The sequence below is a fragment of the Polypterus senegalus genome, chromosome 15, assembly GCF_016835505.1.
Source record: "Polypterus senegalus isolate Bchr_013 chromosome 15, ASM1683550v1, whole genome shotgun sequence".
Classification (NCBI taxonomy): domain Eukaryota; kingdom Metazoa; phylum Chordata; class Cladistia; order Polypteriformes; family Polypteridae; genus Polypterus; species Polypterus senegalus.
The window spans coordinates 133,487,450-133,508,013 of NC_053168.1; the positions used below are offsets into that span (position 1 = coordinate 133,487,450).

Here is a 20,564-nt window from a genome sequence, read left to right on the forward strand (position 1 = left end):
AGTCCCTCGAGAGTCTGACTTTGGATCGTTACTTTTTCTTATTGTATTAATGACATTCATTCCTGTATAGCTAGTAAACTTGTGAAATTCACGGGTGGCACTGAAATCAGATGAATAGCAAACAGAGAGGAGGCAGAAAAAAAGAAACTAAAAAGATCTGGACAAGAGTCAAAAAACTTGGAAAATGTAGCTTAATACTGAAAAGTGCAAAATGCTACAAATGGGCAATGGGAATGTCAGTTATGATGGTGGGAGACACTGTCCTACAGGAAGCAACCTCTGAAAAGGTTTTAGCGGTTTATGTTGACAGAACATTTTCATCGTCTAAGAAATGTGCAGAAGCAATTAAAAAGGTAAATGAAGTGTTTGGTTATATACTAAAAATGCTGAATATAAATCAAGGAACATTCTGCTTAGACAACATAATACACTAGTGAGACCTTAGCTGGAGTATTGGGTTCAGTTCTGGTCAAAATGCTACAAGAAACAACAACAACAACAACAACATCCATCCATCCATTCTCTTCCGCTTATCCGAGGTCGGGTCGCGGGGGCAGCAGCAGAAGAGAGGCCCAGACTTCCCTCTCCCGGCCACTTCTTCCAGCTCTTCGGGAGAATCCCAAAGGCGTTCCCAGGCCAGCCGGGAGACATAGTCCCTCCAGCGTGTCCTGGGTCTTCCCCGGGGCCTCCTCCCGGTTGGACATGCCCGGAACACCTCACCAGGGAGGCGTCCAGGAGGCATCCTGATCAGATGCCCGAGCCACCTCATCTGACTCCTCTCGATGCGGAGGAGCAGCGGCTCTACTCTGAGCCCCTCCCGGATGACTGAGCTTCTCACCCTATCTTTAAGGGAAAGCCCAGACACCCTGCGGAGGAAACTCATTTTAGCCGCTTGTATTAGCGATCTCGTTCTTTCGGTCACTACCCATAGCTCATGACCATAGGTGAGGTTAGGAAGGTAGATCGACTGGTAAATTGAGAGCTTTGCCTTACGGCTCAGCTCCTTTTTACCACGACAGACCGATGCAGAGCCCGCTTCACTGATGATGCCGCACCGATCCGCCTGTCGATCTCACGCTCCATTCTTCCCTCACTCGTGAACAAGACCCCGAGATACTTGAACTCCTCCACTTGGGGCAGGATCTCTCCCCCAACTCTGAGAGGGCACTCCACCCTTTTCGGCTGAGGACCATGCTCGGATTTGGAGGTGCTGATTCTCATCCCAGCCGCTTCACACTCAGCTGCGAACCGATCCAGAGAGCTGAAGATCACGGCCTGATGAAGCAAACAGGACAACATCATCTGCAAAAGCAGTGACCCAATCCTGAGTCCACCAAACCGACCCCTTCAACACCCTGGCTGCGCCTAGAAATTCTGTCCATAAAAGTTATGAACAGAATGGTGACAAAGGGCAGCCCTGGCGGAGTCCAACTCTCACTGGAAGCGGGCTCGACTTACTGCGGCAATGCGGACCAAGCTCTGACACGGTTGTACAGAGACCGAACAGCTCTTATCAGGGGTCCGGTACCCCATACTCCCGAGCACCCCCACAGGATTCCCGAGGGACACGGTCGAATGCCTTTTCCAAGTCCACAAAACACATGTAGACCGGTCGGGCAAACTCCCATGCACCCTCAGGACTCTGCTAAGGGTGAAGAGCTGGTCCACTGTTCGCGACCAGGGACGAAAACCACACTGTTCCTCCTGAATCCGAGGTTCGACTATCCGACGGACCCTCCTCTCCAGAACCCCGAATAGACTTTTCCAGGGAGGCTGAGGAGTGTGATCCCTCTATAGTTGGAACACACCCTCCGGTCCCCTTTTAAAGAGGGGACCACCACCCCGGTCTGCCAATCCAGAGGCACTGTCCCGATGTCCATGCGATGTTGCAGAGGCGTGTCAACCAAGACAGTCCTACAACATCCAGAGCCTTAAGGAACTCGGGTATCTCATCCACCCGGGGCCCTGCCACCAAGGAGTTTTTGACCACCTCGGTGACTTCAGTCCCAGAGATGGGAGAGCCCACCTCAGAGTCCCCAGGCTCTGCTTCCTCGTGGAAGGCATGTTAGTGGGATTGAGGAGGTCTTCAAGTACTCCTCCCACCGACCCACAGCGTCAGTGAGGTCAGCAGCGCACCATCCCCACTATATACGGTGTTGACACTGCACTGCTTCCCCTCCTGAGGCGCGGACGGTGGACCAGAATCTCCTCGAAGCCGTCCAAAGTCGTTCTCCATGGCCTCTCCAAACTCCTCCCATGCCCGAGTTTTGCCTCAGCAACAACGAAGCAGCGTTCGCTTGGCCTGCGGTACCTATCAGCTGCCTCCAGAGACCCACAGGACAAAAAGTCCTATAGGACTCCTTCTTCAGCTTGACGGCATCCCTCACGCGGTGTCCACCAGCGGGTTGGGGATTGCCGCCACGACAGGCACCGACCACCTTGCGGCCACAGCTCCGGTCAGCCGCCTCAACAATAGAGGCACGGAACATGGCCCATTGGACTCAATGTCCCCACCTCCCTCGGGGCGTGGTTGAAGTTCTGCGGAGGTGGGAGTTGAAGCTACTTCTGACAGGGACTCTGCCAGCCGTTCCCAGCAGACCCTCACAACACGTTTGGGCCTACCAGGTCTGACCGGCATCTTCCCCACCATCGAAGCCAACTCACCACCAGGTGGTGATCAGTTGACAGCTCCACCCCTCCCTTCACCCGAGTGTCCAAGACATATGGCGCAAGTCCGGCGACACGACCACAAAGTCGATCATCGACCTGAGGCCTAGGGTGTCCTGGTGCCAAGTGCACATATGAACACCCTTATGCTTGAACATGGTGTTCATTATGGACAATCCGTGACGAGCACAGAAGTCCAATAACAAAACACCGCTCGGGTTCAGATCGGGGGGGCCATTCCTCCCAATCACGCCCTTCCAGGTCTCACTGTCATTGCCCCGTGAGCATTGAAGTCTCCCAGCAAAACGAGGGAATCCCAGAAGGTATGCCCTCTAGCAACCCCTCCAGAGACTCCAAAAAGGGTGGATACTCCAAACTGCTGTTTGGCATACGCACAAACAACAGTCAGGACCCTTCCCCCCACCCGAAGGCGGAGGGAGGCCACCCTCTCGTCCACCGGGGTAAACCCCAATGCACAGGCTCCGAGTCGGGGGGCAATAAGTATGCCCACACCTGCTCGGCGCCTCTCACCGGGGCAACTCCAGAGTGGTAGAGAGTCCAGCCCCTCTCAAGGAGATTGGTTCCAGAGTCCAAGCTGTGCGTCGAGGTGAGTCCGACTATATCTAGCGGAACCTCTCGACCTCGCGCACTAGCTCAGGCTCCTTCCCCTTCAGAGAGGTGACATTCCACGTCCCAAGAGCCAGTTTCTGTAGCCGAGGATCAGACCGCCAAGGTCCCCGCCTTCGGCCACCACCCAACTCACATTGCACCCAACCTCTTTGGCCCCTCCTATAGGTGGTGAGCCCATGGGGAGACAACAACATTTATTTATTTATATAGCACATCTTCATACAAATAATATAGCTCAAAGTGGTTTACATGATGAAGAAAGAAAAGTTTATAAAAATATAAAAATAAGATTAGGCATTCCTTACAGTATATATTATTTGATACTATCCATATGTATGGTGTTTGCGTTGATACCTCGTATGTATGGTGTTCGCGTCAATACCTCGACTCAATACAAGTTAGAACCATGCAAAGGGACTCTGCCTCTGTAATTGGAACATAACGTGGCAAATGCGGACACAGTATTGCATGATTGGCTAAGAATGTTTGAATGCTTCGATGACGCCGCTGGACGGCCGAGTATAGTAAGTCGGTGTTGGTTCGAGCAGATAACAGTAAGTTCGGTTGGTTTTTGGAACGTTGGTTTGGTGGGGCGTACTTTCCAGGACTAACATCGTCGACTGACTTAAACCCTTCAACAGCTCTGGAACCGGAAGTAATTTAGAACGTATCGCCATTTGCTTGGTACGTCAAAATCTATCTTTCGGCAGTTCAGTTTTGGCATCCATCCTTCTGACATCTATTGGCAAACTGAGTAATGATGGCTGGGTATTAACAATGGTCATAGTTTAAATTTTAGCCAATCTCAGATCTAAAATGACCACGCCAACATAATTATTACTCCAACTCTGATTAGAGTCGTAAAATACGATTTGTTTTGAAAATTTGTTTGCCGGAAAAAATCAAATGAGGTGCACCGGAGAGCTGAGTTCACGTCTTGCGGCCCCGTTTAAACAGGAAGCTCTTCATTACATCGGCCGAAAAGGTCTATTTGAAGCACAAATCAGTGCGATGATAAGAAAATCATTTCAAGGACTTAAAAAAACAAATAATTCTTTGCAGAGAAAGTATGGACTTCACAAACGTAGAATTTGTAGTCCGATTTGATCGGGCTCCCAGTCGCTAGTACTAAGTAACAACGAATAAAGTAAGGTCTGATGGCCAGGAGGACAGAAAAAACAAACACAAAAAAAGGCTTTAGAAAAAAAAAAACAAAATCTGCAGGGGTTCCAAGGCCCCAGTGGGCATTCTATCAAACATTCTGTAAATGATATAAATCCGTCCTCATGGTTTTCAGGCTTCACGTGTAAGAATTAGACGATGATGGTCACGTTGACTTTGGGCCTTCAATCCATCTATGCAGGGACTGCATGGTGCCCTGATCATGTGGTGGTGGCACAGATCGCCACCACAGAAATAATGGAATTGAACAGCAGAGAAAGTAGGGGTTAGAAAGACTTTAACAGCATTTGAAGCAGAGGAGACTGAGTGGGGACCTCATCCAGATCTTCAAAATCATCAAAGGCATTGATAAAGTAGATCCAGCAGAATTCTTTGAACTTAAGGGTGAATCACATGCTCAAGGACACCAATGATGATTAAGGGGAAATTCATTTAAGATTGAATCCAGGAAGCACTTCTTTAAGCAAAGATTTGTGGGAATCTGGAACAAACAATTGAGACATGTATTTGAAGCATAAAAATGTGACAACTTTTAAAGAATGATCTGGGTCAGCTTAGTTAGTAGCTGAACAAATAAGCTCGATGGACTGAATGGTCTCCTATCATTTGCCAGATTTCTTATGCTGTAACATAGAGCAAGTTCAGGGTCACTGAGGTCCAACTTGGATGTTGTGATTAATAATTGCAGGGCTCACTCGTGACAAAATGTAAACTTATTCCTTCCAGTCCAATTTAGAGTTGCTTATTAAGCTATCATGTTTGTCTTTGGGAAGTGGGTGAAAAGAACCATGTCTGGGGGAGATACAAAAGAACAGAGGAAATGTGCAAAGTACATGCTGATAATCACCCAGTCCTGGAGGTGCACCACTGTGCTGTCCGTAATCACATAGGAACCAATTAATTGTAATATGTGTAATTCTTTGTTTCTTGTTGAATTGTTTTTACTACTTTGAATAAATAATTTTTTATTATTACTTATTATTCTAGACTATAATCTCCAAGTAGTTTAATATGACCTAATTATTTCCTAATCCTAACAGCACATCAGAGTAGGTACAGTGAAAACCTCGGTTCACGACCATAATTCGTTCCAAAACTGTGGTCGTAAACCGATTTGGTCATGAACTGAAGCAATTTCCCCCGTAGGATTGTATGTAAATACAATTAATCCATTCCAGACCGTACAAACGGTATGTAAATATAAATTTTTTTAGTTTTTAAGCACAAATATAGTTAATTAAACCATATAATGCACAGCTTAATTTTAAACTAAATGTAAAAACATTGAATAACACTGAGAAAACTTTGAACAACAGAGAAAACTAACACTGCAATAGTTTGCGCTATAGTGCTAGGAACCACTCGCTAAAAACACTTTTTTTTTAATGAGTTTTAAGCACAGGAAAAAAATGAACGTTTGAAAAATCTGTAATTTAATAAACCACCAAGAAAAATAACATTGCCACAATGCACGCTATGAACCGATCGCTGTAAACAGAACTGAAAACAACAACAAGCCTTTTCTACCTCATGCGTCCAGCCCTCCCTCTCTTGCTTGCTCGCTCGCTCGCTCTCTCTTTCGTGAGCCTGGAGCGCCTGTGTGTGTCCCTGTCTAGCGCGCTCCTGTGTGTGTGTGTGTGCCTCTCTCACGCGCGCCTGTGTGTGTGTGTGTGTCTATCTCACTCGCCTGTGTGTATGTGTCTCTCTGTGGCACGCCTGTGTGTGTGTGTGTCTCTCGTGCATGCCTGTGTGTGTGTGTGCCTTTCTCGCGCGCGCCTGTGTGTGTGTGTGTGCGTGCCTCTCTCTCGCGCACCTGTGTGTGTGTGTGTCGCGCTCTCTCTCTCTTGCTCGCTCACTCGCTGCACAGGAAATGCACAGGTAGAGACAGAACATGTACAAACCGAAAGGGAAACTGGCTTGTTCATATACTGAGTGTGTGGTCGTGAACCGAGGCAAAAGTTTGGCAAACTTTTTGGTCGTAAACCGATTTGTACGTGTACCAAGACGTTTGTGAACCAAGGTTCCACTGTATTTGCTGTTTCCTTCCATTTATATTTTACGTTCTTCTCAAGCTCTTCTTAATAGAACACTCGTCCTCCTTGTTTGTTGTCTTAAGGCTAAAATAACACAAACCTTTCAGGTGGATTTTTGCATTATCTGCAATTTCCTCTTCTATTTGCCTTTTGGCATTTCTAATTTTCTTTCTCACAGTTGTTCTCAAATATTTATTAGATACTGCTGTCTTTACCAAGGTTTTATGGAAATGCATTTTCTTTATTTACTCTCACCTTTCTTGTTTGACTTTTTCTAAATATAATAATTATCAAAATACATTAAACAGATATACTTAACGTGATTTATAAGAAAAGGCTGCCGAAGTGGATTGAAAGATAAAATAAATTAGAGGGTGAAGACAAATAACATCTTGGCTTTATTTACTGCAATGCTTTTTTGATGCATTCTAAGCTTGGACATAACAGCTTTGTAGTTTACCTGGCAAATATCTTGTCAACAATTGTTTCAAGTCATTTTTGCCCAGTTTCACCCAGGGAGTCCTTTGTTTGCACAGTGTATTATTCTGCAAACGCTTTAGCTTTTGCCCAAGCAGGCCTATTGTGTGCAGTGCTTTAAACTCCTACATGCCAGCTTCTGTGCTTTCTCTGAGCAAAGATAGCGATGTGTTTCTCATGTAGACTAAACTTTTAAAATCCGCTAGGGTTTTTCTCTTGACTAAAGCACTTCTTTTCATGACCACTTCAAATGCATATAATAAATTTCCACCCTTAAGGCTTAGACGTTACTAAGGAGTGGCATTCTATACTTTTGCAAATATAGAGCTTTAGAAGTTTCCACTTTTACCTCTGGATTGCCTTTCTGTATTGCAAAGTAACGCACTCTACATTTTCTCATTGTTGTAACGCTCGAAAATATAGTGAAAAGGAAATGAGGCCTCTAAAATAATCTTCAAAAGTAGGCCAGGGCCTTCACTCTGCAGCCTAGCAATGGCTCACCACGAGGCAACAAGTCCCCAAAATGTCCCAGACTGAAGAACTGGTTTTCAAAAGTTTAAAATTATAAAGAAAATCCCAAACTTCGCAAAACATGCCTCTTAAGGGAGAGAATCCGTCAAACTCTGGATTGTAGAGAAAAGTCCCACAATGAATCTTTATAAATACAATAGTTATTTAACAAAAATAGGAAAATAGATAGATTGAACTTTATGTGTCCTCAGGGGGAAGTTTGGGAAAAAGTGAAAATAGAGCATAATGAACAAAAGAAAAATACAGGATTTGCCTAAAAAGCAATCCGTGGCAAACACAAAGGCAGAATCCAAGAAAATCCACCCCATCCAAAAAAGCAATAAATTACAATAACAATACTCACAAAGCTTTAACACAATCTCTGTGCTACTGAGCCTGCTCTCTGGTTGACTTGTAGAGCCAGACGGAGGACCCAGCCATAGTGACGTCAAGGTGGGCCCACCTCTTGAGCTTTATTCACAAAGTAAATGGAATGGTAGCACAATATTGAAGGAGACAATAAATACATGTGAAATCATAAACAAACAGAAATTACATTTAAACAGAAAATACACATAAACCCTGGCCGATACATAACATTAAAGTCACCTCTAACTGTGATTTTGCCCTTTTTTGAATCTTACCTTTTGATTATCCCACCGCCTGAGTAGGCAACACTGACTGAATACATATTGAAATTTCTGACAATTGCTGTGTCTTTCTATGGAGCACCTTCTGAATTTTCAAATCAAAACTAAAAACACACCTTCTCTATATAGTATTTTAAACTTTCTATTCTAGTTCTTAAAATATGATGCTACTGTATATTTATATGATAAAATTTTCTGCAACTTAAAATCTGTTTAATGGGTTTTACTTGCTTTTTACTGCAAACATTAGTATGTATAGCTAAGTTTGATTAGTCATAAGATTTGCTCAATTAACACGGGAAGTTTTATTCCCCTGCTAAAATGAAAAAAATAATTTTAGAGACACAATGTTTTGGCTGTATAGGCTCCATCAGCTGTCTCTAAGAGTTAGGGATCAGTTGCCTTAAAGGCATTTCAGAAAAGTTGCCAGACTTCAATACACAAAGCCGAGATCGATAACCAAAATTTGTGGGGCAACACAAAACTCAGTAACAGGACTCAGATACTAGAATCTGATTTTTAGTGGTATACCAACTTTAACCTTTTTTATTTCTTTTTTTATTTGCCCTGGTTTGCTGTAGCAGCCCTTCACTACCACTATTTAGAATTTGTCTGTTTATTTTTCAGACCAGTTACTGGAAACACAAGAAATTACAAAAGAACTATTGACCGAAGTGGCTTTACAAATAGATGCCAACATTGTGGAAAGACATTCAAAAAACCAAGCCAACTTGTCCGTCATGTTAGAATACATACAGGTAAGTGTTAATAGGAAAGTTACATTGAAAGTTAATGAATACTAATTTGATTTCTAGGGCATCTCAATCAAACATCTGGTTAGTTCTAGGTTTACATGTTTCTTATGTCACTTTAAATTCCCCAATAATGTGTTTGGCAGGGTGGGCTGGAAGCCCCAAGGAACAACTTTTTTTTTCCTTATCTTTCATTTATGAGTCAGAAAGAGAAGACTTCAGGCAATTTCACAAAGTTAGTGTATGGGATTCAAAATAAAATATGAGTCAAATACAGAAATCCTCCCTCTAATGAATCTCTACGTATTAGTGCATTACAATGCTTATGCTGTTATTGAACATGCTGGTTAAACTCTTAACTCTAATGGTTAAAATGATTAATATTTTAGCATTTTTCATTGTGTATAAAGTAGGAATTTATGTTAATCTGCAAATGATATCCATCCATCCATCCATCCATCCATCCATTATCCAACCCGCTATATCCTAATTACAAGGTCACAGGTGTCTGCTGGAGCCAATCCCAGTCAACACAGGGCACAAGGCAGGATCTACAAATGATCCTGCCCAGTCATAATTGCTGGGTTGTGGTTTAATTTGATTTGGACCCAGTTTTGTAAAATTGGACTTGCTTGTATAGAATGATATTTGATTTTAATAAATTCAATAACTGCGGTGGGTTGGCTCCCTGCCCGTGATTGGTTCCTGCCTTGTGCCCTGTGTTGGCTGGGAATGGCTCCAGCAGACCCCCATGACCCTGTGTTCGGATTCAATGGGTTAGAAATTGGATGGATGGATAAATTCAATAAAATGTTTAAAAAATAAAATCATAATTGCAATATAGTGCAGCAATATTTTTCAACTGCAGTGGGCTGGCGCCCTGCCTGGGGTTTGTTTCCTGAATTGTGCCGTCTGTTGGCTGGGATTGGCTCCAGCAGACCCCGTGACCCTGTAGTTAGGATATACCGGGTTGCATAATGGATGGATGGATGGATATTTTTCAAATGATTGCATTGTCTCATTCGGTTTAATAAGGATTTTAATTTAATTTTTCTATGTATTACAAGATTTTTTTTTCCACTTAAGGAATGAATTGTAAGCTGAAAGTCATATAGGCCACTACCTACTATTTATTCAATTGATTCTTTTGTAGAGCACTTGCTGTGGTCTAGTATTACATTATCTCAGACAGGTGAAAACATGACACTTTTTAACTTAGCAATTAATCAAGCAAATTACGAGATTATTTAGTTTCAATTTTCAGATTTTTGTATTATGTTTAAAAGAGAGACAGAGAAATATAACTCCTGCCCACACATGTAACTTATGAATTACAGTTAAATTATTTCCTTTGTTCATTTACGAAATTTCCTGTTAGGTTATGTGACTTATCCATTATTATATTGGTCAAATTAAAAGAGTGTAACAATTCATCATGCCATATTAAAGGTAACAGGTTTTTCTGTTATAATAATGTTAATGTGCCTACCTTACTGGTTATAGTTACTGTGGTTTCTGCCTTTATTTTAGTTACATTGCCAACTTCTGCAGGAGGGGCGTTTTGTGACATTAAGAGCTTTTCCTTTTTGCTAAACAACTTTCACGTTGCATTTTCCATTTTCTTTGCTTTATTTGTTTTTCAGGTGAGAGGCCTTTTAAATGCACTCACTGTGGGAAAGCTTTTAACCAGAAGGTGGTGCTACAAACCCATATGATTCGGCACACTGGGGAAAAACCTCACTTCTGCACCTTTTGTCCTGCTTCCTTTTCACAGAAGGGTAATCTTCATTCGCACATTCAGAGAGTCCACTCGGAGGTAGGGCTGAACTCTGCCTTGTGAATTAGCTGGAAAAATGGGTACATTTAAAAATGGTCTATTTTCATCCTGTTAAAATGAAAGAATATCAGCATATTTAGTAATTTAATTACATACTGCACTATTCTAATACATGGTAAAAAAATAATAATAATTCTTTGCATTTCTATAGCGCTTTTCTCACTACTCAAAGCCTTCAGCAATTGCAGGTTAAGGGCCCAACAGAGCAGAGTACCTTTTGGCATTTACGGGATTCGAACCGACAACCTTCCGATTGCCAGTGCAGATCCCTAGCCTCAGAGCCACCACTCCGCCAATATCCAATTTTCTTTAAAATAACTCCTAGTTAAGGGAATTGACTGAAATCAATTGAGGCAGATACAAGAGTCCCAAAAGATAGCTAAACCAGTTATTGGTTGTTAAAGTGTTTTAAGAGCTATATTTTATTTTCATTTATTTTAATTATATTTTATTGAGCTTTGATTTACAATATGTAAAATACAATCTAGTAAAAAAGTAAAATTAATATAACCCTTTCAAAAGAGAGTTAAGGTGCATTAAATCATAATCAACACAGAAAGCTTCACTATTTATAATCTTAATAACTAAGACCTGTACACTAAGAAAATGATGAAATATTCAGGATTAAAAGTTGTTTAAAGTGTTAACATATTTTGAGATAGAGACAGGCTTATTAGAACTGCCAATGTGATTTTATGGTATTTTTACATTTTCATTTTATGGTATTCTACCATTAAATACCATTTTTAAAACATGTATCCAGGTATTTGTTGTTACATGATACGTTAACATTGTAAGCGTCTTATGTGGTAGCAATATAATTATATGAACAATATATGCAGGAACACATCTAATTATGGTCTAAACTTGTTCCAGTCAAGAAAGAATTAATGACCCAATAATCAGGAGGTCTTATTCCAGGGATCTTGTGTTATTTGCAATTCTTTTGTTTTAAGTAAAGAAGAATTTTAATATATTGTCACAAAAAAATTATTTTATTACAAATAAGGTTGCAGCAGCTTATTGTGCTGTTTGCTTTGTGCTTAGGTAAGTCATGAGGTTGTTTGCATATGTTTTGAGCACCTTTCACTTGGCACACTGAGCTGATATTTACCCTAGGAAAGAGTGCCTTTGTAAATAAACATTGTTAGCATGACTTAAAGACTTGAACTATAACCACACGGTTGAGAGTTTATAAAGCAGAAGTTTTGAAAACATCCACAAATAATAACTTATTCATGGAAACCACCGTAGCATACAGTTATGCTTTATTAAAAATGATACTCCTGGAGGTTATACTCCCTGTTACTTACAGTCTTCATGTGGCAGTGCCACTGGGTGTGTTTGACCGCAGTCATTGGTAGACAGAAGAATTAGATAGTTTTCAACGTGAAAAGAAATGCTTTAGATGGCTTAGGATTTATTAGTGGTATTCTCACCTTTGTGTCCTCTCTGGATCACATGTACTGTATGAATCATAATGTATGTTAGAAAAAATATATTTTGTATTTACTGTGTGTCATGACTGTTGTGGAAGGTGCTTTAGTTATATGGCACTGATATACTCAACCAAGAGCAAGAAAAAAGCATCCAAATGTAACAGTAGGCTTGTGCATGTAATTTCAGTTATTAAATGTGACCTATATCATTTTTATTTTAAACATTCATATACAGAAACATATTTGTAATTAGAAAGTACTTGCTGACTTTATTATTATGTACACCTAATTTTAATTATCAATATATGCACTTATTTTTGATTTTAGACATTAACACATTACCACATTACTCTTTGCAATGATTTCTATAGGATATTATTATTAGTAATATTAGTATTATCATTTATTATTATTATTATTATTATTATCATCATTATTAGAAGAAGTAGTAGTTGCAGGTGCATTATGATGTTACATTAAAAGTAATATTTTTTACTTATTCTTTTTGGTTTGCTTACATTTGAATAATAGATTATTTTAGTTTAAAAAAAATTATAGTCAGTTATTTTGATTTTTTTTAATAATGGTGGGTGGTGTGGTAACAGAGAGATAATCACTAGTGCTTCACGGATCAAGTGTTAGCCCCATGCTAAATAGCGAAAGCGCATTTCAATGGGAAGTGTAAATTTGTCTTGAGCTGCAACAAATCCTGTCCTTAAAAACTGATTATGAAGCATCTCAGCGTGTTTTTCATACTGTGGTTAACTGTCATAGAATTTTTGTCATTATTTGAGAGCTGAACAATGTCTAAAATGTTTTGCTTGTGTTTGAAATGTCAACAGATAATTTGTTGCAAATGCAGTAAGTACCTTAATGCTCTAGTGACTTGTACTTGCACAATATGATATACATATCTGTAGCCACAAAAATTTTAAACATTTATTTAAATTTAGGCAATATACAGTATGTCAAGTAAGAGATATTGTAATTTCAGGTATTTGTGGACAGTTCTAATATAGGCATTAGGATTCATCTCACAAAGAATTGCCTAAGGTTTAATGTGCTGATGTGTGTATTACAGTATATTCTGTAACCAAGTATTCTCAGACTTACTATCAGAACTGCTTAGATGCTTAAAATCTATTTACACATTTTAAGGTGGGTTTAATTGAGTCAAAGGCTTTCAAGTTCATGGTTTTTATTATTAGCTGTAACGTAAACAGTTTTTTCCTATGGGGATATGATTTTATCTTTAAATTCCATCATATAAAAGCGGTATAATAAATTACAATTTATTGCAAAATTGAATGCCAGTACGCAAAATACACCAAAAATTTAAATTACAATATTATTTAAGACTTATGATTATATGGTAGGGCGGCACGGTGGCGCAGTGGTAGCGCTGCTGCCTCGCAGTTAGGAGACCCGGGTTCGCTTCCCGGGTCCTCCCTGCGTGGAGTTTGCATGTTCTCCCGTGTCTGCGTGGGTTTCCTCCGGGCGCTCGGTTTCCTCCCACAATCCAAAGACATGCAGGTTAGGTGGATTGGTGATTCTAAATTGACCCTAGTGTGTGCTTGGTGTGTTTGTGTGTGTCCTGCGGTGGGTTGGCACCCTGCCCAGGATTGGTTCCTGCCTTGTGCCCTGTGTTGGCTGGGATTGGCTCCAGCAGACCCCCGTGACCCTATTTGGATTCAGCGGGTTAGACAATGGATGGATGGATGGATTATATGGTACAGTGGCTTTCCTGACACTTCCTGCCCATTGTGGTCAGCACTGCTGCTTGCACCTCCAGAAACCAGGAGCAGATCAATTTGCACATACTCTTTAAAGTGTAGGGTTTTTTCCCATCCAAAAGATGCAAATATTGATGTTTTGTGGGTGATTGTGCCTGATGAGAAACTGGCATCCAGCTCAAATTTGTTTTTCAGTTTGCACTTTGTTCTGACACCAGCTTTCTGCAACCTGTACTGGAGTAACCAAGTTCAGACACTCAATGACTGAATTAGATTTGAGGATTTTAACTGTTTGCCATTGTTACAAACAGTAACACAACAATCAACCCATGATAACAAACATTATTAGAATTTTAGATTGAGCTATAGAAAATTAAATTACAAGTTTTTTAAATGAACTGTTGTAAGAAATCTTAATTAGTGGTTCTCATTCATTTCTTTTGTGGTTTACTACAGGCACAGTACTTTCAAAAGTGCAGCATTAAAGGTTTATATTAGTTGGAATGTCTGGCTTCTTATATATGATAAGTTGATTTACATTTGTGTGAATTTAAACTGGGATATTTTTGCCCTTTTAACTTAAGGAGAAGTGTATTGATTTTCCTTTTAATACCATGTATTATCTATTCTTTATATGTTTTGTTGAAATTAAATCTAATGTTCTTCATTTTTTATTGAATTGCATAGTTTTAAACTTTTTTAATTTCTTTAGTTTATATCAGAACATATGCCTTGGCTTTTACATACTATCTTTAACATTTAAAATTTATGTTACTGTTATATATGTGTACAGTACAGGCCAAAAGTTTGGACACACCTCCTCCTCCTCATTCAATGTGTTTTCTTTATTTTCATGACCATTTACATTGGTAGATTCACACTGAAGGTATCAAAACTATGAATGAACACATGTGGAGTTATGTACTTAACAAAAAAAGGTGAAATAACTAAAAACATGTTTTATATTCTAGTTTCTTCAAAATATCCACCCTTTGCTCTGATTACTGCTTTGCACACTCTTGGCATTCTCTCGATGAGCTTCAACAGGTAGTCACCTGAAATGGTTTTCCAACAGTCTTGAAGGAGTTCCTAGAGGTGTTTAGCACTTGTTGGCCCCTTTGACTTCACTCTGCGGGCCTTCAATATTTTGAAGAAACTAGAATATAAAACATGTTTTCAGTTATTTCACCTTTTTTTGTTAAGTACATAACTCCACATGTGTTCATTTATAGTTTTGATACCTTCAGTGAGAATCTACCAATGTAAATGGTCATGAAAATAAAGAAAAGACATTGTCCAAACTTTTGGCCTGTACTGTATATATGTATATATATACTGTATGTATGTATGTGTATACAGTATGTATATATATATACATATATATATATGTGTATATATATGTGTATATATACTGTATATATGTGTATATATATGTATATATATATTTGTATACACACACACAGATATTTGCACTATATATATATTTGATATAGTTTATTAAGCTTAAAACATGGAATTCTTTATTGTATACTTCAATTAGAACAGAATCTAAATTAATCAATAATATTCAGTTTTAAAATGCAGACTTTTTCGCCACCTTCTTTATTGTGTATGACTTGCCTTTTTTGTTTCAGTTAAAGGGTATTCCTGCATTTCGATGTTCAGATTGTAGTTGTGTCTTCAAAAAACTTGGCAGCCTAAATGCACACATAAGTAAAATGCACATATCCCTCATTGAAAGTTCTCAGGTGAGTTTTTTTTTTTTGGATATAATATATGGTGATTATTTTATTTTTTTCATTATGTTCATATACTATTAGGGTATTTCCTGATCATCTGATCAGAATTAGACTGTAGCCATAGCAAAGAATGTATACTGTAGAACACTTTGTACTGTAAAGACCAGAAATTCATTTAGACGTGTTTTATATTCTGCTAAAAAGTCTAAGTAAGAGTCTTTACTAATTTTTTTTTTTTTTACTAAAGGGCAATGCTTAGTTATTATTTGCTAAGATGACTAATGCTACTATTAAACTAATAATAATAATTATTATTATTATAATAGTAATTATTATTATTTTTCTTTTTTTACATTTATTAAATAGCACTTTTCCATGCTGAAGGCACTTTGTCAATTTTCATGTTGTTTGGTGTTATTTGGACAGAAGTGGGGGTCAGTAAATTAGTTATACTGAACCCTTTTAATCCTTGATGATTCAAAATGCAAAAGATGGCATTAATTCAGTTTAATTTTTTTTGTTCTTCTATTGGATTGACAGTCACAAGACGGAACAGTGACAGGCCACACTGTACCCCCTGCAGAGGGCTCTGGGGGAGTCACAGATGTGATTCAGCAGCTGCTTGAACTCTCTGAGCAAGTGACAGGAGAGAATGGGCATACCCAGCATCCTGAAGCAACAATTAGCATGGAAGCAGGGCTCAATCAGGACATCCTTCAGGTAAAAGCTGGTTGATCACCCTGTGTCTTTTAATGTCAATACAAAGTAAAATGCGCAGTTACACCCAAAGATCATCTTCTTTTGTATTTTAATTGCCTTTAACAGTATACTGATTTTTGCCTCTAACTGCGAATAGTTTGTTGACTCAAAAAACACTATTGTAAATAACCATAAACTGGTGAGTTTATGTTATTAGTTTTTTACAATTATTTACATAATAGTGTTTTTAATATTCACGTAATTATGATAGGATGGCACATATGGTTAGCACTGCTACATCACAGGTCCAGGGAGCTGTTTCGATCCTCACTCCAGTCACTGTTTATGTGAAGTCTGCACATTCTCCTTGCATAGATTTTTTTTTTGATACTCTGATTTAGGTTTACATTTTAAATACATGCATTTTGGATTAAAACATTACCCTAAAGTGGCCTATTATGTGCAAACCTTACTTTACTAGACAGGCTTGAAAACAGAAAGAAAGAAATTAAGCAAAGTAAACATTAGTGATGATAAATATTAGGAATTCTTTGAAACACACCAATCGGTTCTGTGTGGGAAGGCTGCAGTCCTTACAAATTTTCAAGCTGCTTAATTACTAATTTATTCACAATTATAAATAAACTCTTAACTTAATTAAAATTGATATTCCATGCCTTCTTACTAATCTCAAATGCTAGTTCGGACTCCACTTTTACCGAAGGAGAAGTTTAGAGAAGAGTCCCACCACATTTTAAGCACTTCACTCCTGCTTGAGCATATTATTCTCCAAAGCCAGTTTTGAAAGTGTGGTTATTTTTTTTTTCTTCTTCAGATATTCTTGCTAGCAGTTTACGAAGTTAATATGCAGTATCTGTAAAACATTTTACCTTGGAAATAAAAAAATATTAACGACCTTAGTAATTTCTTAGAAAAATTATTTTTTGTTGTTTTTCATTCATCACACTGTAATAAATGTTACCAATTCATCTCATGGAGAATGCATTCAAATAAAGAAAATGCAGTTCTCTCCTGCATATATTTTGCTCCAGATGCTTTAATATTCCTCACACTTACTAAAGATGTGCTTGTTAGGTTGCATGGAGTTTCAGAAAAAGACCTGGTGGGCATGAGTGTGCCCTGCAATGGCCTCACAACCTCTCCATGGCTGGTTTCTGCCTGGCACCTGTAGTCCTAAAATTAGACTAAATGGATTTGGGAAATTGATGGATTAAATATGTTTATTTCATAGGATTACCGAGATAAAAATTTGTAATATCCACAGGTCTAACAAAGAAATAGTTGAAAAAAACTGCTATTCACAGTTGCAGAACTGGCTTTTAAAAACATAGTGATGAGTGCTACAGTCTCAGAAGGACTGTAGAGAAATTTAAGAACTATCGTAGAATCAATCAATAGGGTTAAGGCCAGTGGCATAGCTGGGGGTGGGCAGAGGGGGTGGTCCGCCCTGGGCAGCACATTTTTTGGGGCAGCATTATTGGCCAAAAGGCTCAGTACAATTTGTGTGTAAGCAGCAGGGTTCAGAAAAATATCACTCATGAATGAAAAAAGTAAAATGCTTCAAAAATCATTTTCAGACTGTCCTTCTGTGACGGCATCAGACACAGCATTTGAAATGTTATGAGGCAATAACAAAAATAAACCTAAACTTCACACCGATAATAATTTCTACAACAACAACATTTATTTATATAGCACATTTTCATACAAACAGTAGCTCAAAGTGCTTTACATAATAAAGAATAGAAAAATAAAAGACACAATAAGAAAATAAAATAAGTCAACATTAATTAACATAGAAGATATCTTCTAAGAAGATAAACAACTAATTTACAATTTATAATTTTGTTTTGTTATCAATCCGAATGCGTTCTTGCTCTGCACACAGTCACCTCTAATGATCACAGGGTCCAGGAGGGGCCTGGGTCTCCTAAAATCCACCACCAGCTCATTGGTTTTGCTGGTGTTCAGTTGTAGGTGGTTTGAGTCGCACCATTTAACAAAGTCCTTGATTAGCTTCCTATACTCCTCTTCCTGCCCACTCCTAATGCAGCCCACAATAGCAGAGTCGCCAGCGAACTTTTGCAAGTGGCAGGACTCCGAGTCGTATTGGAAGTCCGATGTATGTTGGCTGAACAGGACCGGAGAAAGTACAGACCCCTGCAGAGCTCCTGTGTTGCTGACCTCAATGTCAGACCTGCAGTTCCTAAGGCGCACATACTGAGGTCTGTCTTTAAGATAGTCCACAATCCATGCCACCGGGTATGAATCTACTCCCATCTCTGTATTATATTCTTGTCTAGTTGATGCTTATAAATAATTATATGTGAAAAATGATTGCTGTTTCTCTATATATGAATAAATCTATGCAAAACTTATCTTAATTTTTTTCTATACGTCATCTTAATTTTATATTTAAATAGATTAACATATTCAGATATGTTGGAGGGTGGCAAAGTGAAGCACCACCCCACCCCGAGAGGCACGAACTCGAGCTACGCCACTGGTTAAGGCAAAACAAAAAAAAAAATTAAAATTAAAAACCAACAGTGTCTGTAATCATTTAACTTAATCATTTTTTATTTATTTTTTCTATGTGCTATAGTGAGTTTAAGAATGTGCTTGTGTCCTTGTTCTGTTCTCATTTTCCATAGCATTTGTAAAGAAATCTTAGTTTTTTTTTTTTAATTTTTTGATGTTTTAAATTAGATGCGAAAAAGCTATAAGGTAAAAATGAAGCTTCAGCTGCAAATTGATGCATTTTTCTTTTTCTTTTTTTTTGTTTGTTTACATTTTCTAATGTTTAGCAAGCTTTGGAGAACAGTGGCTTGAGTGCCATTCCAGTTCAATCCCAATCCCATACCAGCAACTTGTCCCGGACCACCAGCTCCCAGAGTCATGCTCAGGAACCCAGTGTTGTCAATCAGCAAGTGGACCGTTTAGAGACAGAAAAGGAGATCCATGCAGACAAACTGAAAAAAGAAAAGAAAGTAGTTTATAAAAAGACCTTGCAAATGCCAGGTGAGAAAATTAAAGTTGACTTATTAAAAAAGAAAATGGTGTTTAAAAGCAGTATTCATATTCATTCTTATATAGCCTGCATTTCTTTTGGGCATCGTATTTTTTTGTTCTTAAAATAATATTGGAATATAAATGGATGCATGTTAATTGCTCACAAATACACACAAAAGGTAACTTTTATAAAATACTTTTTATGGTAATGGAGTTCATTTGCATTTTTCTTATTTCACTTTCTGCTTTCATAGTACATAACCATTTCTTATTCTGACGGGTAACAAAGTGTTTGCACTAATACAATGGTGTTGATGACGTCTGGGTTTTCTTCCAGTCACAGAGATTTGTTAGTCTGTTCGTGAGTTGCTACTTTATTTGGCCTTTCCAAGCACACACTGCCATCTAATGATGAGCAGTAAAGAATTCATTTTATTTTATTTGACTAGTATAATGAGTTATTGATCTAAAGAAAGATTTAGAACAATAGCAATCAATCTTCCTTTCTGTTACAGAGATGATAAACACAATCTATTTTCTGTGGAAGCTAAGTTCACATATTTTGGATTGTTGTAGCTGTAGTAATCAGTGTGTTTACCATCTGAAGAATACATTAATAGATATGATTAAAATCTTGGATGAGTATGACTACTACTACAACTGCTATTCCTGCTGTTACTACAACTACAAAGAAAAGCTTTACATTTTCAACTGTTTTTGTTTTCTTTTTTAAAAAAACTTCCTTTTTATTGAGGAATGCTATTTTAATATCTAATTTCTCATTCACTTATATATTGAAGCACATTATAAGGAACTGGTACAGAAGTGGCATAATTTTGACATGGGACGGTGGGTCGGCCTGACAAGGGCCGCACTTTAAAGTAGATATCTACCAAGGTGGCTGCCATGAGTGAATTTCTCCTTGGGATTAATAAAGTATCTATCTATCTATCTATCTATCTATCTATCTATCTATCTATCTATCTATCTATCTATCTATCTATCTATCTATCTATCTATCTATCTATCTATCTATCTATCTTTCCTGCCTACTATACTAAAATTACAATCTATCTATCTATCTATCTTTCCTGCCTACTATACTAAAATTACAATCTATCTATCTATCTATCTTTCCTGCCTACTATACTAAAATTACAATCTATCTATCTATCTATCTTTC

At 38.6% G+C, this 20,564-nt stretch overlaps 1 protein-coding gene across 3 annotated transcripts in view; it reads left to right on the forward strand.

Moving 5' to 3' along the window:
• The window catches only part of LOC120515544 (zinc finger protein 236-like), a 170,054-nt gene that overhangs the window by 43,548 nt on the left and 105,942 nt on the right, over positions 1–20,564 (forward strand). For all 3 annotated transcript variants that reach the window (XM_039736606.1, XM_039736607.1, XM_039736608.1), the window contains exons 5-9: positions 8,777–8,907; positions 10,545–10,717; positions 15,545–15,658; positions 16,190–16,369; positions 19,177–19,390. In XM_039736606.1, the coding sequence (XP_039592540.1) occupies positions 8,777–8,907; positions 10,545–10,717; positions 15,545–15,658; positions 16,190–16,369; positions 19,177–19,390 (812 nt within the window). The remainder of the gene's footprint in view (positions 1–8,776; positions 8,908–10,544; positions 10,718–15,544; positions 15,659–16,189; positions 16,370–19,176; positions 19,391–20,564) is intronic.